The sequence below is a fragment of the Psammomys obesus genome, unplaced genomic scaffold (genome assembly GCF_907164565.1).
Source record: "Psammomys obesus unplaced genomic scaffold, mPsaObe1.curated_primary_1811, whole genome shotgun sequence".
In the NCBI taxonomy this organism is placed as follows: domain Eukaryota; kingdom Metazoa; phylum Chordata; class Mammalia; order Rodentia; family Muridae; genus Psammomys; species Psammomys obesus.
In genome coordinates this window covers 42,196,637-42,220,678 of record NW_026585644.1, presented here as the reverse complement: position 1 = coordinate 42,220,678, position 24,042 = coordinate 42,196,637, and the positions used below count along the sequence as shown (strand labels likewise).

General features: G+C 45.7%; 2 protein-coding genes across 2 annotated transcripts in view; one reads left to right on the top strand and one right to left on the bottom strand.

Moving 5' to 3' along the window:
• The window catches only part of Vit (vitrin), a 114,333-nt gene that overhangs the window by 36,155 nt on the left and 54,136 nt on the right, over positions 1-24,042 (bottom strand). Inside the window, exons 5-7 of the mRNA XM_055621853.1 lie at positions 17,909-18,042; positions 12,617-12,694; positions 5,513-5,698 (exon numbers count right to left, since the gene is read on the bottom strand). Coding sequence (XP_055477828.1) covers positions 5,513-5,698; positions 12,617-12,694; positions 17,909-18,042 — 398 coding nt within the window. The remainder of the gene's footprint in view (positions 1-5,512; positions 5,699-12,616; positions 12,695-17,908; positions 18,043-24,042) is intronic.
• On the top strand, positions 16,300-16,757 carry LOC129687466 (60S ribosomal protein L36a-like). The gene has a single exon (XM_055621867.1). The coding sequence runs from the start codon at positions 16,326-16,328 to the stop codon at positions 16,632-16,634; it is 309 nt and encodes a 102-aa protein (XP_055477842.1). The 5' UTR covers positions 16,300-16,325; the 3' UTR covers positions 16,635-16,757.

The following is a 24,042-nucleotide window of genomic DNA, read 5'->3' as shown; positions in this document are numbered from 1 at the left end:
TCTCTCTTTTTCTAATTTTTGTTTGTTTGTTTGTTTGTTTGTTTTTAGACAGGGTTTCTCTGTGTAGCTTTGGCTGTGTTGGACTTGCTTTGTAGACCAGGCTGGCCTCAAACTCAGCAATCTATCTGCCTCTGCTTCCCTGGGTGCTGGGATCAAAGGCATGCGCCACTGTGCCTGGCTGACCTACTCTCACTTAGTCCATGTTTTACTTGCATCTCTCTCTCCCCACACAACACACACACACACACACACACACACACACACACACACACACACATACATGCTTAAATCTAGATTCCATATATGAGAGAACACGTGGGATATTCCTCTCTTGAACTCTACCTTATTTTGCTGAAAATAATGATCTCTACTTTTCCCTCCAACTCCATTTCTCTTGGAAATGCCACAGTTTCAGTGTTCATTTGTTGGCTAGCATTCCGTTGTGTACACAGACGCATTTTCTGCTGCACCCCATTTGAGCAGTTCTGTGGTAACTTTACCTGTATTTCTAACGATGGGTGTGTAAATCTTTGTGTCCCTTTCTCTGAGCACATTCGGTGCCCATTCTTCTCACCCTTGGACAATACTTGCCTTACAATTCTTTCTTGGAAGTGTGAATTCTGTCATTTCTCCACACTCTTGCCCAACTTGTGCATTTCAGTTTGCAGTATGAATTCTCTCTCTCTGTGTGTAACATTTTGCTGTTTAATTGCCTCTTATCTGATCCCTGATAAAGTTGGATATTTTTTTAAGAATATATTTATTGGCCATTTATAGTTCCTGCTGTAGTTTGCCTGATTATAGTCTTTCTCCATTTTTCTTCTGAAATGCTTGTCTTTTAAAAGGTTGAATTTTAAGAAAAACTTTATCCAGATAACTTAAGGAAGAAAAGCCTTCACAGGTGATGGACATCTTAGTGAGGAGGGAAAGTGCATGTGAAGGGAGTGCGCTGAGGGACACTGATCTCCTGCCCCTGTTCCTCCATCTCCTCCTCCTTCCTTGCCCAGCGCTGGAACGCAAATGAATGGGCCTGTCGTTTTACGCCTTGCCACTAGGCGGTGCTCTTCTCCCCCTCTGCTCTAGCTGTAGGATGCATACATTGAATGCTGCATCAGCAATAGCCACCAAAGTGCCTCTTAAGGAAATCATGAAATTTGCAGGCAAATGGTGGGATCTAGACAAGATCATCCTGAGTGAAATATCCCAGAAGGAGAAAGACACACATGGTATACACTCACTTATATAAACCTATAAGATATGATAAACATACTGAAATCTATACACTAAAGAAGATAAACAAGAAAAAAGACCCGGGGTACGATGATCATTCCTCACTTAGAAAGACAAATGGGATGGACATTGGAAATAGGAGAAAACAAGTAACAGGACAGGAGCCTACCACAGAGGGCCTCTGAAAAACTCCACCTAGCAGTGTATCAAAGCAGATACGGAGACTCATAACTAAACCTTGGGCAGAGTGCAGGGAATCATATGAAAGAAGGGGGAGTTAGTATGACTTGGAGAGGACAGGAGTTCCACAAGGTCCAAATATATCTGGACACAGGGGTCTTTTCTGAGACTGACACTCCACCAAAGACCATGTATGGATATAACCTAGGACCTCTGCTTGGATGTAGCCCGTGGTAGCTCAGTAACCAAGTGGGTACCCTAGTAAGGGGAACAGGGACTATTTCTGACATGAACTAATGTCAGGCTCTTTGACCTCCCCACCCCCCAAGGGAGGAGCAGCCCTGCTAGGCCACGGAGGAGGACTTTGCAGCCAGTCCAGAAGATACCTGATAAAACAGGGTCAGATGAAAGGTGAGGAGGTCCTCCCCAATCAGTGGACTTCGAAAGGGGCAGGGAGATGAGGGAGGGTGGGTGGGATTGGGAGGGGATGAGGGACTGGGCTACAGCTGGGATACAGAGTTAATAAAATGTAACTAATAATAAAAATAAAAATAAATTTTAAAAAAGTGAACCTGACTGGGAAAACAATGCTGCAAGCAGCTGCCCTACCTTCTGAATCTGAGAGACCCCAGCCGACCCTGCAGCTGGGCCTGCAGATCGTCTATCACTGCGGAAGTCTTTTCTAACTATAGCTGTGGGTCTGGCTCTCCTGGAGGCTCTCTCTGCCGCTGGGTGTTCCTGGGGCACCGGGTGCCATCTCCGGCCTCTCCCACGGAGACTGCCTGTCCTGTGAGGAGTCTCTGTCCCTTTGGTTCTTGGCTCATTACTCCTAGCCTTGGCTTGTCCATTCACGGGTCAGTGACAGGGCCACGTTGTGTCCAGCCCTCCCTTTCTGGGAGTCTTCCCATGCCTTGGCTTTCTTTCCTACGTGGAGAGAGCTCCTGTCTCTGTATTTGTCTGGTTGCCAATCTCCCACTAAGGCAGTGTGGTTCTCAATCTGTGTGTCGCCAATCCTTTGGGAGTCGCATATCAGATATCCTGCATATCAGATATTTATATTATGATACATAACAGTAGCAAAATCACAGTTATGAAGTATGGATGAAATAATTTTACGGTTGGGGGTCACCACAACATGAGGGTCTGTAGCCAAGACTTGAGAACCACTTAGAGTCTAAGGTGCTGTGTTCTGTCTGACAGGAAGCTTTTGACCTCAGTGCAGGCTAAAGATGACTCTCAGGCCTCACACACACACAGGCCCCATTCCCTACACAGGTGTCCTAAGCAGAAGGGACTGGCTATGGATCTCAGTGTTGACGTGGGATACCACATAGCCCAAGATCCTAGAATGTTGTCCTATTCATAGTAGGCATTCAGTAAATACTTTTTAAATGAAATAAGCTTCGCTTGAACACCCCAGTCACACTCACTTCTAGAATCTTTCCATTTCAGGCCCACATATAAAAGGGAAAAAAATTACAAGAACAACAATGTTGTCTGTCAACACAATAAGGAGTGTTTTCTCATCGATGGCAGAATATTTCAGCCATATAAAAGGTATTTTATTTCATGTAGTTGGGTTAAAAAATCACAGCAAGTATGCACAGCTATGCTTCAAGAAGGGCATCTGTAGCATTGGAAATGGACCCCGGGGCCTCACTGGGCTACGTCCTTAGTCCACTTTATCATAAGGTCTCATATTAAGTATATTTTATAGAAGGACACAAGGCACCATCTTTCTGGAGGTATACTGAACAATGGCCCATGGTGAGGGGGATGGGCTTCAGTCATTTGATGCTGCAACAGGCTGTGTTATCCCCAAATTCACATCGAGAAATGTGGAGTCAAGTTACAAAGTAAAATTCTCACCCTTACATAAGCTTTTTTTTTTTTTTAGAGACTCATTCATAAACGTAGGTAGATGTTTATCTGGGACAATGGTTCTCAAACTTCCTAATGCTGAGGCCCTTTAACCTCAAGTGGTGGCAACCCTCAGCCATAACACTGTTTTCGTTGCTGCTTCCTAACTGTGGTTTTGCTGCTGTTATGAAGAGCAATGTAAGTATCTGTGTTTTCTGAGGGTCTCAGGCGTCCCTGTGAAAGGGTTGTCGGGTCACAACTCACAGGCTGAGAGCAACTGATGGAGGACCAAGAGGTTGGCGGCTCAGGTTCAGGTTCAAAGGGATGCGGTTTCTTTGTGGATGATGAAAATGTTCTAGAATTTGATTGTGGAGATGGCAACGTAACTCTATGGGTATCCCAGCTCTGTCTGCGTGAAGACTTTAAGTGGGTGGATTGTATGGGACGTAAGAAGTGTCTCAATGCAACTGTCACTTTAAATGGACAAATGCCTTTGGACATTCACGGCTGCTTCTTTTCATGGCTACAGACTGTCTTGGAGTGGGCAGTGCTCGCTTGAGACAGCCTCCCTGCATGCCTGCTTGGGCTCCTGTCTTAACAGCTTCGGTGCCCACTGCACGGAGGCCGCTCTCTCTCCAAGGACTTGCCCAGCAGTGTGTGGGTTTCATGGAAGTGGTGCTGTGCAAGGATGAAAAGGGAACACTGGGGCCGGGAGGCTGCTGTCCAAAGTTCCTGTCCCAAAGCCAGGAGCAACAAAGCTGTGCCAGGTAGGGAGTCACTATTTCAGGTTTTTGGAGGGGTTTTCAGCCAAACTGGCATCAAGATTCCCAAGCTGCCAGGCCAAGAAAACAAGACACACACTCACTGTTCTCTGTTACATAAGAATTGACGCCCTCTGGGAGAGACGACATTGGTTCAGATACTCGAATGTATTTGAGAGAACGAAGGAATCTAAAGCCGAGAGCTTGGGGTGTAACAGAGAAAAGGCTCTGGTTCTGGGGACTCCTGTGAGCCCCGGTTTCTCAGAACCCTAGAATAGTTCTCTCTTGCTGAACTTGGTGTTAATATTACTTAATGTTAGCATAATGTAAATAACAAAAATAACAAGAATAGGATGGTTCAGGAGCATGTCTGATGTATTTCAAAACTTCACAAAATTGCTTTTATGGTTCTCCGATTTGGGGCCTTTAGGTCCCAAATTCTAGGAGGCATCGATGAAATAGAATGTTTACGGTGGAATCCTTGTCAAGAATACAATAAAGCGTATGCTCTACCTGGTCTGTGGAATGCATGGGTGGTTTGTACCCTCACAATTAATTACTGAAGACATTAGGGAAGCTCATCAGCCTCTAATCCTGACACTTCATTTCTGGTCAAAGAATGGTCCCCTCACCAGTGTGACTAAGGCTCATTCCCTTATCACCTTATTCTGTAGTTTATTCACCATAACAATGGGTTTGTTCAAGTTAGACGTCATACAGATCGGCTGCACATAGTTGCTACAAACCAGTGAGCTAAGATGTGTAGGTTGCTTAGGAAAGTGCGAATTCTGTAGAAGGGGAAAGGCTGGGCAGACAGGTGGCTGGGCTCTGCTGGGGAAGACAGGGATCTCGCTGCACGGCAGGAATGGTTGAAAATTGGGTGACAACAGTGACGCTGAAAACAGTAAGCCCTGGGAACTTGCTCCAAGAAGGGAAATGTGTCCCCAGACAGGAAATGCTCAGAGAAAGCCTCTGAGATAACAGTGAGCGCAGTGTACAATTCCCATCTCCCTTGCCAGAAAACTACTTGAACTGACGCAGGTGCTTTTCATCTTAGGGAGGTGAAGACAGAAGCCTGTGCAGAAACTCTGAGACAAGCAAGTGTCGGCTCTCTGACTTCCTGAGGGGAGTCTCTTGGTTTATTCTTAACGTTTAAAGACGTCTGGGTATGGGCCACTCATTATTTACAGAAATCAACAAAATCCAGTAACACAACAATGGCTAGATGAAGCCCGCTGTCTTTTTCAGCAGAGCTTTTGGAGGAAGGAAAGGTAATTTTTCACAGGCATGGCAGCAGCAGCTGTGTGCTGAACCTAGAAGACACAGTCTGCTGTGTCTCACCCTGGTGAAGGTCTCACACACCCCTAGCTGAAAGGGCAAGGCCTGGGCACTGCATACCCAGATTCCAAACGAGCTGTTCCACTAAGGATACAAACCGTGCCCTTCTCGTAGCTCACAGTGATACGTGCCGGCCAACTCACCCATCTCCCGGCTCCTGTGGCCCACAGGTTGGGGTCTGGGGCTGCTGGTGACAGATGTTGCCAATGGCACTGAGGTGGCTCTGTGGGTGGCCTCGGCTACCGGGAGAGTTAGAGCTTGTGTCAGGGTGACAGGCTGTGTGGTCGTCCCTGGGATGGATGGATTCTCATAGGCTTTGGTGGTCTCACCTGTGAGAAGACAGAACTGCGTTGGTACCCACAAAACAGCCTGAAGGACTTAGAGGCCCAGAAGTCAAATAACTGTTTACTGAACACCTCCGGCTGTTAGCAGAGACCCTTGCCAGCTGCAGTAGAGGGTCATATCTATGTCAACAGCCTGTACAATTTCAGAGCAAGAATCCAAGCAACAAACAAAGATGAAATGACACATTTAAGTTGCAGTTCAAGACTATTGCAAGGTAGAAAAGGCAGAGCACGAGTAGTGGTCAAATTGCTTTGCTGGGCACCACGGACAATGGTTTGTTCCCTTCCTTTCTAACCTGTTTTTCTCTCTCCCCCTCTTGCCCATTCTGTCACCTTGCCATCTTAACCGTACTGGGCCTGTGGTTACATGATGCTTGCAGGGCCCTCACTGTGGCTCGCTCCTACAGAACACACTTTGGTTTAGTTGATAGTCAGCTGACTTCTGGCCCCGATGTCTTGCAAATAATTGGGATGATTGGACTAACTCAGCGGCAAGCACCACCTAGGTTCCCCTAAATTATGAAGATTTAGATTGTGTCGCTGGGCTTTATCTCTTACAGTTTCTCGAGTGCATATACCGATTTAGGATCGTTTTACTTCCCATCGCCCTCTCTCACCAACGCCCCACCCTGAAACTCTCTTTCTACCCAATAAGTTCCCTCTTACTATGATGTCCTAGATTTGTTTCACTCAGTTTGGTTTTGGTTGCTTACCTGAGTCCGAGTGGGAGCTATTATTTTAAATTTTTATTTTTATTCTTGATTATGTCTCTCTCTCTGTGTGTGTGTGTGTGTGTGTTTTATGCATTTGGGTGTAGTGTCACTGAAGGCCACAAGAGGGAGTCAGATCCCTTGGAGCTGGAGTTCTGGGTGGTTATGAGTTGCCCTACGCTGGTACTGAGGATTGAACCCAGGTCCTCTTTGAGAGCTTCAAGCTCTTTTAACCACTGAGCCATCTCTTAGGCCTGAGTGGTAGGTCGTTTCCAGGAGTGTGGGGAACTTACACAAGGCTCCAGAGGTTCCTCAAGGAAGCCCAAGGGTAGAGTGAGCTCCTTGTATCAGCCAAGTTCATCTGGGTTGGTTTGTGGCTATCTTTAAGGTTAACAGCCTCAGGTTTTCCCTCTGTCCTATCTTCATATGGACTCCTCTTCCCAGGGTGTGAAGTAATTTCTCTCTACTTTCCTTTTATGAAGATGTGTGTGACTGTGTTAGGGCCCACCCAGATAATTCAGGAAAATATCCATTGAAAAGACCCTTAATCATATTAGAAATGTGCCATATAAGGGCATATTTGGGTTCCAGTGATAGGGATTTGAGTATCTTTTGGAAGATACTAAAAAAAAAAAAAAAGCCTACCATAGCATCCTGGCTTTAGCTTGTCACTGTGTTTAGGGTTGGCACATTTTAGACACATGGAAAAGCAGGCCAAGGGGTAGCACATGAGGTCAAAAGATGCCTCTTTCTCCATCCAACTTGCTCTTTGATGTCCTATGGCACTGTACCTGGTACAGCATCCTACGAGAACGGTGTCGGAACTACAGCCCTGCAGACAAACATTTGGTGAGATGTTCAGACCCATTGCTCAGCACTGGCATCCGCTTTCTTTCACACCCTGACTCTGTCACCTTCCAGGGGCTAATCACAGGCCAGACAAAAAGCAAACCTGGAATCGGGGTTCGATTCAGCCATCCCATCTGTTCTTGCGGGTAGGAAGCAGATTTCTCATTTTCATTTACCCCGTCGCTTGCCAACACTTGGCCATCTTTAAATCAGACAGAAGACTGGGCCAGACCATCATCAAAGAGCCATGGATGTCTGCTGGGCTTCAGCAGGCATCTGCACCACCCTGAGGCAGAGCCAAACCTGCCTGATGTATGACATTTCCTTTCCTTTAAAGGACAGCCATTCGTAATAAATCCTAGAGAAGCGTTTAATTTCTCAAGAGGGATCCCCTGCCTTCTGCTGGTGCTAGACGGCATTAGCGCCTCTTGAGGGAGATGCGGGCCCAGGTTTGGTCTGCTTCGTGCAGGGAGGAGCCGCTGAGTAGACCTGCTTGTAGATTTCAAAGACCAGGATCAGGATCCAATTATTCATTTTGAGAGACAGGTACAAACAACCAGGCAGTATACTTTTACTTTCAAACCATTAATCCAGCCGTAATGCTGCAAAGTAAAGCTTTTGCTTAGAACATCTTTCTGTCATAAACTTACTATAGTTCAAAAATAATAATTATCTTTTTCTTACCCCAGTGGCCAGATCCTAGGCTCCTGACTACCCCAGTCATCTTGGTTTGTGAATATTCAGTTTCAAGAGAGCTAGAGATTAAATGGCAGCCAATGAACCCATCGGTAGGACACAGCTGCTTTCAAATACTTGATGGATTTACTCAAGAGGCATCTATCGGGTCCTGTATTTTTGTTCATTCCCTGTCACAAATTAGAACCATCTTTACCATGAAGGAAGAGGATGCCACTTCTCCTAATTCGCTCAGGTCCTTACTGAATATCTCATTCTTCATTCGTTAGGAGAAATTCAACATAATAGCCAGTCAGACAGTTTCTGCAGGCCGTGTCAGATATATGGAGGTTTTGTTTCCTTTCAAAGGCTTTCGCAGGAATGCCTTGGGCTCTCAGTGCATGGTGCTCATGGGCCTGGCCAAGAACAGCTTCACCGGCAGCCTTCTCAGCAGCAGAAGGTGGAGCCCAGATTTCCCTATGTCTGGCAGATCCATGGGGCTGAGTACAGGGAGTTACTCATGCAGCCACCGGAAATTGCTCCCAGAGAGGCTGATTCGCCAGATCTCCTGATCTCCTATTGACCATGGAATTTAGATGTAAGAATTGCAGCCAAGGCTCTCTCTGAATTTGAGGCCAGCCTCGGCTACATACAGAATGAGTTCCAGGATAGTCAAGGCCACACAGAGAAGCCCTGTCTTGAAAAACCAAAACCAACAAACAAAAATAAGTTTGCCGCCTAGGCTCCTAGCCTCACCCTCTCCAGCCTTGCTTCTACAGCTATCTGGACCTGTCTCTTATGAATGGGGACAGTCATGCCTATGGGGCAGGGCTGCTGCCATAATTTGGGTGAAGAGCACAAGTCACCCATGCTGTGCTTGGCTCATTCGGGAATCCAACAAGGTAGGAGTTGACATCTCCCATGATGTTATGCCTCCTACTCTGCAGCTGACAGCAGTGTGCCTTATCGGTGGTGAAGAGGACAGAAGCCAAGATGCCCAGAGGTCTGAATGCTGGGAAAAGGGGGTGGGGGGAGTTCTTCTCACCACTAACTCATTCTGAGCCTCGGGGCTGTACACCAGGGCAGGAGACCTAATATGGGCTGGCACTTCGGAGGATTTTTACATAAGCATTCCGGGTGAAGATTGTCACAGTCCCGGAAGCAGACACAAGCTTTCCTGTTTTAAGCTAAGGAACAGACTTTTCAAGAGGTCAAGAAGCTTTCCTACTTACAGGGACAAATAGAAATAGAGACAAGGTTTGAACTCAAGGGTGGTTGACCCCAAACTCTTTGTCCACGAAAAGGGAAGAAAGCAGAAGACAGGGCCCTGGTCACTTGAGAATTCCTGAATGTATCTCAAGGTTTCTGGTGATGTAACCGAAGCTTACTGTCAGGAACAGTGACACAGCAGCTGTGGTGGGAAAGGGCAGTGAGGGCAGGAGATGCCTGGGACGTGAAATGTGAAATCTACAGCACTACCAGCCCCACATGAGCCCTCCAGGGCGGGGCTTAGCAAACAGCCAAGGGGAGGCAGGAGGGTGTTTTCCTGGTTCTCCCTCTCCATAGTAGATTTCCTCAGCCTCCTCTGGCCATGACACCTAGAATGTGCCTCCCCAGTTTTGTATTTTTTTTTTCCTTTTGTGCTTTTCTGCAAACCAGCACTCACCTGTTTTTATTTAGCTCAGAGTAAACGGAGGCAGGAACCAAGTAGCAGCTGCCTGCTTAATGGTTGTTAACTGCTTGGGAGAGACAGCCTTTGAATTTCAGGTAATATCTGTCCCCAGCGTGAGCCCGGCTAGACAAATCAAATACGTTCCAGGGTTCAAGTGAGACAATTTACCAATGAAGACAGTGGTTATGCTTGGGGGGGGGTGTCATTCTAGCCTGATTTATCTGTTAACTCAGTCTCCAAGAGCTTAGTAAGCATGTTATGCTGCAAGCTGAGACCTGAGCCGTAGCCCGCCCACCCTTTGTTTTGCCCAGTTTCTACAGGAACTTGATCACTTAGGAAGAGTAGCAATGAGGCTGCTCTTTCACAGTTCTCACTGGAATACTCTGTTTAAATCGGTAAGAACTCACCCCCGTGTGGGTGTGTCCTTTTAAAATTGGAACAGTACCCCAAGCATCCCTTTGTTATTGGCACATTCGTCATTTAGCTAGGTCTGGCCCAGAACGTACTCAGTACAAGGCGAGTGAATGGATGAATGAGGAACTGTGCCACGAAAGCTTGAGGTGGCGGTGGTAATGGGGACAGTTGACAGCAGTAATGGTTGTGCTTTAACAGTGTGGCTTTTGGGTACTTCATAGATTTAAATAGTAGGAGGGGAAAAGCCCCATGACCCACCTGTACTACTTTAAGGTGCTACATTTGAATAGAGACAAAGGTTTGGTGGGTGGGGACAATTCAGCTTGACCCTTGGGCTGGTGTGGATAAGGTGAGCTTTGGACAGGCCTCTGCTGCCTATGGCTTTGAAACCAAAGGGATTTCAAAATCCAGGATGGTATCTCTTGGATACTGTTCCTTTTCCTGCTCTCTTCTCACCACTGTTTCCTGATTTAGGATGATGCAACCCATTGGAGTCTCTAAGGAACCAGTTACAATCACACCCTTAGGCAAATTGCTAAACCCTTCTTCGGTCAGCTTCTTTATTTGAGGAAGGGACAATACTGGCATTCCCTGCCTGAGGCTGTTGTGGTTCAGAGGTCTGGCATACAGAGAGCTATGGTGACCAGACACTGTGTGGGGCCCTCCCCATTTTTCAGGCTTGGACTGAGGGCTGAAGCCGGAAGGATCTGAATACTACTTTCTAGACGAAGAAAGTCCACCCTGAGCTTACCATGTTTGTGACCGTTTCAGGTTAATCTTCACAGTCACCAGACCCAAGTCTCCCCAAGCAGGGAGTGGAAGGAAAGAAAAAAAGGGGGAGCTGTGAGGAGGTGTGCTTAGGTGAGAGTCCTTCCCTTTCCTTCCCGCTGTCTCTTCAAGCCTGAAGAATCTGTGGTGGAGGTGGCTCACCCATTTTCCGCTGGTCTTTCTGAGGAAGAACATCCACAGGCCGGCCGTGGACCCTCGGAGAGGCCTTTGCAGAGGGGAGTATTCTGGGAGGCTAGAGGTACTCTCCCCTCAGAGTAAAGAGGGAGAGGGTTTTGGCACACATACTCTGAAGTCAGGGTGTTCCCCGGCTATGGCTGGTCTCTCTACACTTGACATCACCGAGGTTACCAGTGTTAGCGCATGCATTCTTGGCCAAAGGCCCTCAACAGCTACAGGCTGAGTGAGATGGGAGAGAAGGTGACCTCACCTCACAGCAACTCAGGCCTCAGGGCAGTCCTGAGAGAAGCCCGTGGTTCTGAGTGCAGGGGCTGCTGGTCCCTGGGACGGTATGCCAGGAATGGAAGAAATGGGTGGGGACCTGACAGGAGTAGACTAAATAAGACAGAACCCAGTTATCTGCACACTCTAACTATCCAGAAATCGCTATTTGAGCAGAAGCAGCAGACCTGGACCGACTGTTAGGAAGCTTTGTGACTCCTTCCCTGTGTCCTCAGCAAAGGAAGGCAGGTCCTTAAGATCTGGTGATATCACAGAGCATCCATCACATCACTATGGGGAACGGGGACAGCTGTATTCTTTTGACTCAGTAAATATGTCACTGTCACAGTCACTTCAGTGCTTAAAAAGTCATTGAGGGTAGAGGTAAGGCGGGGTGAAAGACAGGCAATCTCCAGTGCATGCATGAAGCCTCAGAGGATGTGGCAGAGGTGTCTGGAGCCGGGCTGCCTGGGTTTGACTCTCGATGTTGATGCTCCTACTTTCTTGCTCTTTGCCACCGGAAATTTACTTCACTTCCCTGAACTGTGTTTTCTTCAAACTGTGTGTGCATTAGGACTAAGAAGGAGGCATATTGGTGATAATCCCGGTAAAAACTACCAGGGGAAGGTCTCGTCACAGTGCCTTGCGCAAGGCAAATATACAAGAAATGCTAGCTGCTGAAATTCCAGAGCCCTGTGCAGCCTACATCCTTGAGCGGAACGTGGACCAAATCTGCTCACACACCATGTTTCCGGAATGCCAAGTCCTACGAGCGTGAGGAGTCAAAGCACCTCCCTAGGAAAGACCATGGAGGGCACAGTTCTGGATTTAGCACAGGAACTCGGGAAGGGGAATTTCTTAGTCTCAGCTGTCCCCAAGGCTGGCATGGCTGAGCCCCCACTGATGTGAGCTTTGTCCTGATTCAGATCTTGCTGTTAGTGAATAAGCACAATCATTCTCCCTCCTTCCCTTTGCTTTATAGCCACACAGAGGCAGCCTTCTCCCTCTTAGTTGCCAGGAAACGTTTCTAGGCATAAGGTCATACATATCACCGTCTAAAGTAACAATACAACAAAATTCAAGGCCACCATCATTCTGCATAAAAATGACACTAATAGAGAGACAATAGCAAATTCTGGAAACAACAACAACACGACAACAAAATCCTTCACTGGCAAGCCACGGCTGTCTGATCGCATTGATTTCGGTGCCAGGTTTGTGGCATTGATTAGAGCATCATGAGGGTCAGCAGGGCCTGACTGGGTGAGATGTTAATTTCCACGCCATCTCCTAAAACCCAACATTGCGTGTTTATGAGCTCAGACAGCTTGGATGAAATAACACGTGAACACTTGCCTGCTTTGGCAGCTGGAGTTTTGGATGATGAATATGTAAGAGTTGATGGGTAGGTTGTACCCTTTTGGGGTTTACTTTCTGGAAAAAAAAAGAGAGAGAAATTTATTACTGGGGCTGGTTTCAAATCTCTCAGTGATGATAAGTGGATTATCTCTTTCCAGTTTATCTCTCTCGAGTTCAGTAACATCTGTCTCCCTCGCACTGAGTTGTTGCTTACAGTAAGAAAGTCAGGTGACATTTTGTTTTCTTGTGGATCATTTGTGTTATTAATAATAGAATGGAAGTAATAAAATCTCCATGACTTAGATGGTTGCTTAAAATTAGCAAATTCTTATTTTGCTCCTGAAGATAGGACATGTAAGCCGAGTGGTCCCCCCCATAAGGCTTTGAATGTTCAATTACAATAGTAGATGGATGCAAAGCGTTATCCACATTCTCCTTTCAGGTCTTGGACTGGCTGTCTGCGGATAGATGGCCACCTCTCACTCTCAGAAGCCCTCTGGGACCCATTTGAAATCCAGGGCATCATGAAAACTTGAAAGCAGCCGTATACAGGTCCTTGTCCTTGAAAACAGCCATTGGTGGTCACTTGGGGAAAGACTTTAGATGCAAGGCAAGGAGAAAGAGCAGTCTTCTCAGACAAGACCACAGTAGAAGCAGAAATAAGAAAGACAGGTGATCAGAGCTGGATCAGCAATGATCTGGCAGAGCAGTAAGTAGTTATCAAGCCCAGGATGAGTGAAATTGCCTGGGAGGGCAATTTCCTGTGAAGCCATCTGGTTTCCAAGAGATGCCTGACCAGAGATGGGCTTTTTTTTTTTTCTTTCTTTCTTTCTACAATTAAATTGAAAGTGCTAATGGAGCAGGCATGGTAGTGCACACCTGTAGTCCCAGCACTCTGGGAGGCAGATGCAGGTGGATCTCTGTGGGTTCTAGGCCAGCCTGGTCTATAAAGAGAATCCAGGACAACCACAGCTACATAGAGAAATCCTGTCTCTGAAGAGGAGGAGGAGGAGGAGGAAGAGAAGGAGGAGGAGGAGGAGGAGGAGGAGGAGGAGGAGGAGGAGGAGGAGGAGGAGGAGGAGAATTAATAAAGAAAAAAAAAAGACTATTATTTTTTTTTTCTCCATCAAGAAAATAGAACTAACGACATGACCTCTAAAAAGTTACAGGGATGTAATGAAAGAAAAAAAAGAAATTAAAAGGTGTTTGGAGCCGCATATGCCCACCAAGATTCGAATCCTTGTTCTGCCATTACCTGTAAGTTCCACTCAAAGGCAAACATGAGGCAAACACCCTGCATCACAGGTGCTTCTTATGTCATCGCACTAAAACCATCTGGGGAGCAGAATGGGTCATTTCCAAGTCCTCAGCTCTGTTGGGGCCTGCTCTGAGCAGACTCTGGTTGAGGCTGTTTGGACCCGATGTGGTCCTCCTGGCTGAGGGCCATACAGAGTTCACAGAGAGGGAGGCAGAGGTTTCCCTCTGCCTTTTTACTATTCTTTTCATGACTAAAATTGGGTAGTCCTTTGTGTTCCTGTTCAGAAGGTAAATGAGCATTGGCTCGGCTGCCTGAAATGTGAATCAAAGTACAGCCGGAAGCTATTAGGGCATCTGGCCTTTCCTCTCACAAGCCTGCACTGTCTTGTGGACCAAAACAACACACACCATCTCTCCCTGACAGTTCCCAGATCCCCAAAGGAGATTAATTAAAGAAGCATAGTGACCTATAAAAATTAGAAATAAAACCCCGGAGAAAGGTCATCCTGGCACCCGAGCCTTCTGAGGAAGGTGACATGACCTGGTTATGCTTGTTGGCTGTGAACTACTGAATCACAGGGTGCCCTTGGCTGCAACCTTCCAAGACAGTGCCCTTCCTAACATCTATTTGAAAGAGGTCTCCTACTCACTGTGTAAGTACATGTGCTTATTATCTTTGGCCACAATCGTTTTCTGTTCAATGTCACAAGCAGGATGAGGAGAGACGAAGTTGAAATTTATAGAGAATAAACTTATTAAACTGATTTTATCACAAAACCAAAAAGCAAACGACAACAACAAAAATCCCTAACACTCATTGTCTCCCCTTTGTAGGAATGAAGTTGTCCTTTAAGGTCCTAGTGTGATGCTTGGGTGGCAGGCTGAGTTGTAAGTTTGAAAACTATTGCTCAGGCGGGAACTCCTTTGTGGAAGCTGTAGTTCTCTCTACTCAGCCAGACTTTGCCATTGTCATTTGGTCTCTGCCATGAAAAATTCTTTGTTTAAAGGCTTTGTTACAACATACTACATGGTTGATACCTCCCATGCTCTGATAAAGAAACCAGGATCATTTGTATAACTTAACAGGCTCAGGGAAACAGGAATGGCCTGATTTGAAGAACATCCTAAAAGGTCTGTTTTTACTTTCGTCAGTTCTGATAGATGGAGGAAATAAGGGTTTGGGGCTTGGGATGCCTAATGGGGCTCAGAAAAATCATCCAGTCTGGACGGGCCATGGTATAACGAGACAGTTCTCTTTCCACAGGAGATCCATCCTCAGGATAATTCCATCACATTCAGTCTTGCTGGGAGGCCAGGCAGCTTTGAGCTGGAAACTAGTTTTAAATCCTATGGAACTTCTTTGGAGAAAATAGGAGACTGGGTGTCTTGAGCAATGGAAGGGAAAGGTAAGCACAGGACACCATCCTATGCTCAAAATCAAATGTGACGGAGTAAGCAACTTTCACTGGCCAGTCTCTGGAGACATGAAATTAAAAAAAACATATATAATGGTGATTTGTCAGGATGGTGGATATTATTATACATATTTTAATTTAAAGGGAAAAAAAACCCTGACTGAGAACATCACCTACATTAAAAAAAAAAAACAATGTAGGGAGAGAGGGTGGCTGAGCAGGGGTGGGGGTGGGGAGCCCTAGCCACTAATGTGGAAGGAATGACACAGTTAGGAAAAATTATAATTTTGCAGTTGCAGTTTGCCCTGTTTCTGTAGTATCCAAAATTTGTGATTCAACTAATCTGCAATCAAAAGACTTGGAAACAGTTTGTAGCTGTACCGAACCTGCATGTGGTTATTTTCTTGCTCTCATTTCCTAACAGTAGAGTCAAATAGCTCTCACATAGCATCCACATTGTTAGGTACGGAATGTATCTAGAGATGACACAGTGCTGTGAGAGATGTCCAGCTTACTGCTGAGTAAGCATTACTGGGAAATAAGTTACTTAAGCAATTTGAAGTATCACCCCGCTTGCTAACTAATTACGCACAGCTTGTCCCTGGAGAAGTCTATGCTACTAGCCAAGAAATCAAATTTAATATCAGCAACAAATTAAGGAAACTGGCAGTATAGCCTCTTGCCATGGCCATTGTACCAGGACACCAGGGAGATCTGACAATATAATCTATGCTTTTCAAAATATTTAAGTTGAGGGGCTGGAGTGACGACTCCGAGGTTAAGAGCACTTGCTGCTCTGGCAGAGGACCTGGGTTGACTTCCCAGCTGTCTATAAATCCAGTTCCAGGGGTTCTGATACCCTCTTCCGGCCTCCATGGGCACCAGGCACCCACATGGTGCACACACATACATGTAGGTGGGCAAAACACTCACATACATAAAATAAAAATAAATAAATATATCTTTAGAAATATATGTTGAGGTTGAAAACGATCACACGCTTTTCTTTCAGTGCTGACATCGCTCGTGCGAACATGGTGAACGTTCCTAAGACCCGCCGGACATTCTGCAAGAAATGTGGCAAGCACCAGCCCCACAAAGTGACACAGTACAAGAAGGGCAAGGATTCTTTGTATGCCCAGGGGAAGCGGCGTTATGACAGGAAACAGAGTGGCTATGGTGGGCAGACTAAGCCTATTTTCCGCAAAAAGGCTAAAACTACAAAAAAGATTGTGCTGAGACTTGAGTGTGTTGAGCCCAACTGCAGATCGAAGAGAATGCTGGCTATTAAGAGATGCAAGCATTTTGAACTGGGTGGCGATAGAAGAGAAAGGGCCAAGTGATCCAGTTCTAAGGTGATTCGGTTATGAAGACAATAAGATCATAAGCCTTTGTTCACCTCACTTGATTGCAGTTGGTCTTTTGCGGGGGAATAAACTAAAGTTTGTGCTTGAAAAAAAAAAAAAAAACAATCACACACACACACAAAACAGTTGGGCCCATTTTTGGTCCAACTGTAGGACATACCAGTAGACAACTGGCCTAGACTCTATAGATGTCATCATCATTCCCAATGTCAAGATGTGATGTGGTGGGGGATTTAAAGGAGACTGAAGCCGAATGACAACTAAATGCTAGGCATAATCTCTGATCATGTTACAGATCCAAGAAAGGATAAACTATTATGAGGAATGTTTTGGAGACGTGAGTAAGAAGTCCTTATCAGGCAGCATTGTGTCAGTGTTAGTTTCGGACTCGGGAAAATATTTGTGTATGTAAAGAGACATGGGGAAACACTTGGAGATGAAATGTTGGGGATGCTTGCAGAGTGTTCCAGCTAAAGTGTCTTAAATGAAAGAAGCAGGACCAAATATGAACACGTCAGGACTCTGGGTGAGAGGAAGATGGGTATCCATTGTGCTATCTTTTAAGCTTTCTGTAAGCTTAAATATTTTCAAAATAAAAGACTGGGTTGGAGAAATAAACAGAAATGGGAGAAGCAGGGTTACAATGGCTCTGAGAGAGCTGGCTACCTTTTCATTGTGAAACTACACTGCCGTGGTCATTGGCTCGCTCGCATTATCTTTTTCGAGAGGGAGAGAGAATAAAAATTATTACTTATAAGGATTCCACGGAGCTAGGAAGTTGAGCTGACTCAGAAGTAAAGCAATTAATTGAACAAAAATTCTAGATAATCTAAAATAAAATTGTGGCTCAGCCTCTCTCTAAGCCTGTGCTGCCGTCTACCCATCTCCTAGAGAGCCCAAGGGAAAATGTTCTAGATACAGGGTGCATTAGGCCCACCTGAAGGACCAGTTTTCAACAATCCCAACTTGTTAAACGCAATTCACTTTTCTCAGAGTTTGACTGAACTTGCAGACAACTGTGATACAGTTAAAATGAGAAACTGATGCATTTAGTATTTCCAGATTCTACTTTGGAGTGATCTGCCGAGTAATTATAATCTAGTATTTCTTAATTCTAGTTTTTGGAATCAATGCTTCATGTATTTCTGAAAAGAGGTGGCACATAGGCAAAAGGTAACAGCGACAGAAAGAGCACAGTTCATCCCAGCGTCGCCTCGGGCGCTTGCGCTCAGCAGTGTGTTCAGGGTTACCTAAGATGATGAAGGATTCTCTCCATCTGGGTAGGGACAGGGACTGAACGCCATTTGAGTAACTTCCTTTGTAACCAGACTGCCCAGCAACTTTCCGGACGAGTATTTTCCCTCCTGAATTATCCAGCACACCACTACAAAAAAGAAACAAAAAACAAATTCACACACAAGGAAAGTGTAGACATATTGCTTGACCATAACACAGTCTGTCTTTACTCAGACACATGAAAGCAGTGAGATTGAGGGAAAGTTGGCTTTAGCTTGCAGCCTGATCCCCAAGAATGGTGTTTCCGCTGAGCGTGGTGGCCCATACGTTTAATTCCAGCACTCAGGAGGCAGAGCCAGGTGGACCTCTGGGAGTTTGAGGCCAGCCTAGTCTATAGAGCTAGTTCCAGGACAGCAAGGGATATACAGAGAAACCCTGTCTCAAAAAACCAAAACCAAAACCAACCCACCCACCCCCAAATGGTGTTTCCACCACTGGACTTGGCCCCTGACCTCCAGGTCAAATGTCCCTGTCTTCTTGCATGATCTGTTGTTATGTCACCCAGGAATTCTATTGATTCTCATAGCTCAATTTTCTAGTTCTCTAGCTCTCCTATTCCTACTCTTTTCTTGTGTATTTTTGGTCTCCTTTTAAAAAATTATTATTTTTTTTAAAGACAGGGTCTTACTATGTAGATCTTGCTGACCCAGAACTCACTATGTAGAGCATGTTGGCCTCAAACTCACAGGAAATTTGCCTGCCTGTTTCCTGAGTGCTGAGATTAAAGGTATGTGCTGCCATGCCTCACCCTTGCCCCCCTTCTTCTGCTGGGTGTGGCCCTGGAGTGCTGCTTCCAGAAGGAGAACTGAGAACAGCATCACAGGTCCCAGGTCTCAGGGGTGGCTAGAGTGCTTTCAGGCAGGCCTGTGTGCTAGACCCAGGTGGGGAAAGAAGTGTTACAATTAGGTCTTTTAGAATGAGATTGCTGTGGAAGTGGAAGCTCCGTCATTCCAGAGGTTATGGCGATATCAAAGTGCTACCGCTCCTTGGTTAAGCTGCTGTGCTGAGCAGAGCAGAGGCCAGGAACCCATGGTCTGGGGAAATGCAGGTCAATGGCTGAAGAGGGAGTGCTGCATGGCAGTGAATGGTGAAGCCTACTGCACCAGCAGCATGTGGCTGGCCAACGGGCAGCCAAGCCCCCATTGACAGCTGCTTTCTTTCGGGCAGCCAAGGTTGGTTATCCAGCACGGATTCTATCTGCAGAATAAATGAGGGAGGGCGTGCTTTTATTTCCTGTGAAATCAAGGGCAGTATAAAGCTTGGGCCAGTGTGTGTGTGAGGAGGGGGAGGGGGTTCCGAAGGTGAATGTGTTTGATTTGTCGGGGTCAGGGGTGCCAGGGATACTTAATCTACATGTGCCAAAACAGTCCTACCATAAGAGGGGAAAAGCAGTACTTAATTATCCTATGGGTGGGGCAAGAGCTCCAGGTAAAGTCAAAGGTCATTTGGGAAGTCAAGACACCAAGGCATCTTATTAGCATAGGGTATCTCCGGGAATCCCTTGCCTATCAGGAAAGGGTCAGGCCCAGGATCTTTCTCTGAGAGCTACATGACATTCCTTACATTTAACCTGCTGAGAAAAGGGAGTCCACCATCTTTGTCTGATCTTGAGGTTATCCGGAAATGTCAGACTTCAACCTCATACAATAGAGTCCCACACCTCTTTTCTTCCTTTATTCTTCCACCCAACCCCCAGAGTTTGTGTGTGTGTGTGTGTGTGTGTGTGTGTGTGTGTGTGTCTAGCCTTGGCTGTCCTGGACTCATTTTGTAGACCAGGCTGGCCTCAAACTCACAGAGATCTGCCTACCTCTGCCTCTGCTGGGATTACAGGAGTATACCACCATGCCAGGCTTCCTTTCTGTCTTTTGAGACAAGGTTTCTCTACGTATCCCAGGCTAGCCTCAAAGCTCACCATGTAGACCAAGCTAGTCTTGAATTCCCAGTCCTCTGGCCTCACTCTCTATGCCTGGCTTACTAATGATTCTTCCTTTCTCTTGTTGCTCTCAGCATGTTGCTCAGGTTGACCTTAGACTCCCGAACTCAAGAAATTCACCTGTCTCAACCTCCTGAGTACCTAGGACTATGACATTTGCCACTACACCAAGCTTCCCACTGATTCTTTGAAGTAAAAACTTTGTGCCTGAAAATGTCTAATTTGGCTCTGGGATGTCACAGAGTGAACTCAGTCACTTGAAGGAGCAGGATAAGGTTATTAAAAGTATGTGGTTCTTTGATTTACAACTAGAGAGGGAAAATGCACAGCTCAGTTAAACACATTTGAAAAGAATCCCCAGGGCCAAGGGTTGTAGCGCAGTGGTAGGGAGCTTGCCTGGCCTGTGTGATGCCCTTGGCTCCAGTCTCAGCACTGAGAAAAGAGGAAAAGGAGATGGAAGAGGGAGAAGAGGAAAAGGAGGAGGAGGAAGAGGAAAAGGAGGAGGAGGAAGGGGAAAAGGAGGAGGAGGAGGTAGGGGAAAAGGAGGAGGAGGAAAAGGAGGAGACGGGGAAAAGGAAAGGATCCCCTGAAGGCTGATTTGTAGGGGCCGACATACCCATCTGTTAGGCAAGAGGCCCACCCCACGTCCTAAATAGCACCTTTACAGTATTGTTACTTTTTCCTGGAGTCAACCATGACTCCTCTGAGCATTTGTAATTTATGGCATAAGAGTCAAAAAAAGGTAGAAGGATTTGTTCCCATCAACACGGACCCTTCCTTCCCCAGGGATGAGGTTGCCATTTCCTGCCCTCCCAACTTCTCTGTGACTCAGCAACTTTCAACACTCAAATTCCCAATAGCCACGAAGAAGGTGACAGTAGCACGTGACATGTAAAATGCTTATCGGCTTTAAAATCATCTCACACAAGTCTCACTGTGTCCTCCCCGCAAACTTGAGAGTTACGGGGTGGAGGAAATGTTGCTGTCCCCTGCTCCACAGAAACAGCCTGCTCCTGTGAGCGAGTCACTCAAGACTTTGCAACTGGTGTGTTCAGTAGGTATTTGCATGCATGTGGCTCTCACCAATCTTACACCCTGGGTTTCTCAATGCTGGTTGTGGTACTTAGGGTTCACAAGCACGCGAGCGCATGCACACACACACACGCACACACCCTCTTCCAATTTCTTGTCACTCTCTGTAGTCTTTGCTGCTCCACCATGGGATCTGGCTAGCCTCTGTTTGCTAAGCAACCTCACCACCCACTCCCGTGGCTTGCATTGTTCTGCTGCTTTCCCTGGACCCCTCTACCGCCCATGTCCTTCCTCACAGAGAGCCTGACGCCATCTTGCTTTTGCAGCCCTCTTAGGCTTTTGTTCTCATAACATACTTGGTGATTTACTGTCTTGCACTACCTCTAAAGATTTATGAATTAATTTTGTTTCTTAAATAAATAAAAAAATATTTTAAAAAACAAATTTAAAAAAATTGTTTTTATGTGTCTAGGTATTTTGCCTGCGTGCATAGATGTGTATCACACGTGTGCCTGGTGCCCACTGAGGCCAGAAGAGGGCATCAGATCCCCTGGAACTGGAGTTATAGATGTTTGTGAGCCCCTTTGTAGGTGCTGGAAAACAAACCTGGGTCCTTTGGAAGAGCAAGCAGTGTTTTTAACTAGTGAGTCGTCTCTATAGTCCCTGAAGAAATTCCTATGGAAAGGCTAACATTTTATTTTTCTGGGTAAGGACACTTATCACTGGTTTGGGGCAGGATGCTCTTATATCAGCTTTTGGAAAACAGTTGTTATGCTTTCAGGATTTCATGAGCCAGTTGACTTGACATCAGAGATTTGATGTCAAACCTGTCTCCTTTCTGCCACCTTTGTGGAGAATTTATCAGTTGATCTCAGCTCTGCACAAACATTTATCTTCTACCTGACTCTGGTGCCTGGGGTCTGAGATAAGCTTAGGGCCAGTTCTCCAGTTCAGGGAGGGAGAGTAAGCCACTGAGCCAACTGTTGAATGGCGGCTGTTCTGAGGATGGGCACACATTCAGAATCTTCAGGAAGAGGGCCTTACACAGAGATGCTCATTGGTCCATCTTAGGAAGAGCTCTCTTTTTTTGACCAAGTGCTTGCTTCTCTGCCTTTACAAACATGGGTTAATACCTGCTAGATGGCTTAATGGGTAAAAGTGCTTGTCACCTGTGAGCAACTTTTTCCTTTCTTTTCTTTCTTTCTCTTCTCCTTTCTTTCTTCCTTCCTTCCTTCCTTCCTTCCTTCCTTCCTTTCTTTCTTTCTTTCTTCAAAGGTAGTTTGATGAAAGGACACAAGGACTCTTCCTTGTGTCCTTCCCTGTCCCCTGCACATAGATTAACCAATAAAGTCAGATTGTGAACTCAAGTTTCACAAGAGGGATGAGATGCAGTCACAACCCATATCAGGAATAAAATACTGGAACCATGTTGGCCCCAGTGTGTAACTAGCTCAAGTTGGGTCCTGGTACATCTTTTTTACAGAAAGAATTGCTTTTCTTTGATGCCTTTGCTTTGTTTGTGTGTTCCTTTGCATGGTACTGATGTTATTTCTGACACCAAGCCCAATGATCTGAGAGAGACCAGAACCCATGTAAGAAAAAGCTGCGTGAAGTGGTATGCATTTGTAATAAGGACTTCTACTGAGAGGTGGGAGGCAGATTGTAGAGTCACCTTCAAAGTAGCTCATGGGACAGGTAGCCTAAAGTATGCAGGATGGCAGGACCAGAGAGACCCTGTCTCAGTCAGAATGAAGAACAGAACTCTCTAAAATTGTCTTCTGGGCTCGACCCACAGGTCAGGGCATATGTGCACCTCCCCAACAAATAAATAAATACTAAACAAACAAACAAAAAGACAAATAAACAAATGACATGGCATATGTGTACCTCCTCATAAACAAGCAAGCAAACAACCAAACAAACGGTCTGTTTACGATGAGACTGAATCCATTTATGAGACCTCAATGTGACAAATATCCCTTTGTTTTGAAACAATAGAATAAATGGCCTGTGAGAAAACATTACACACGCGATAGGGTGTGTGAATATTAATTCCTTTATTTCAAATTAACTTGAGGTTTTGAACCCAAGCCTATTCTTTCTCATCTCCTGTTCTGAGGGTGGGAGACCCTGCCAGGGTGGGGACTAAGGTCTTCTCTTCATGCTATCTCTCAAATCCTGCCTCCCTAAAAAACAGATTTTGTCTGTGGAAAATAAAGCTAAGAGCATCCCAGATTCCTGTTTGTCCCTTAAGACCTCTATTCATCCTCTCGCTGGATAGTGATACCTCCTTCTGAATAGTTTCTACTCTCTCAGACATTGGGCTAAAGAAGCCACAGAGACCCTTGGGGGTTGCTCAAAAACAAGAAGTGAGCCTTGTGTTTTTTTTTTTTTTTTTTTTTCCTCATCTGTATTCTTTTCATTGACATCCCACTTTGCACACTGGGCTTGTAGAGCCCTGTTTCTCTGAACACACTTCTCAGTTCTCTCTTTAGGCATGTGTTCATTCTTCTTAAAGCCTTTTCTGGTCATGACTCTTGCAGAGTAGACATACACTTCCCTCACTGAGTAGTACTGGCCCCTAGTTCTTGTGTAAATGTGTGACCTCTGGGCTCTGGGCTAGAAGTCAGGGGCATGGTGGAGCCCTGATCTGCACTGGTCAATTAATAGCAATTACATTAACTTTGCTGTGCCTAAATTCCTTTTCTGACAGATGGAAATGCTAGCAGCAGTGTTGAAGTGAAGGATTGAAATGAAGCCGGAAGGAAAGAATCAGAGCATCAAAAGGTTACTTGTCATTTAGATGATGTCTTTGGTGAGGTCAAACTCACTCTTGTGGTTCTGTTCTCCTTTAAAAAAAAACAATAAATGTTTATAGTCCTGTTCCACCTTATTCCCTCACATCATATGGGCAAAAGAGAAGAAGTCTAATGTAGCCTACTGGTAATTCTTACACTGTATCTTTTTCACAATGTTTCATTGTGGACAGTTGTTTCAGAGCGAAATAATTAGCTACCTTCAAAGGAGTTTTAATACCATCTCCTCTCATTTGACAGAACAACCCATTTACTTTTTGTGCAAATATAGACAAGGAAAAAGATACAAGAAACCCAAGTGATTCAG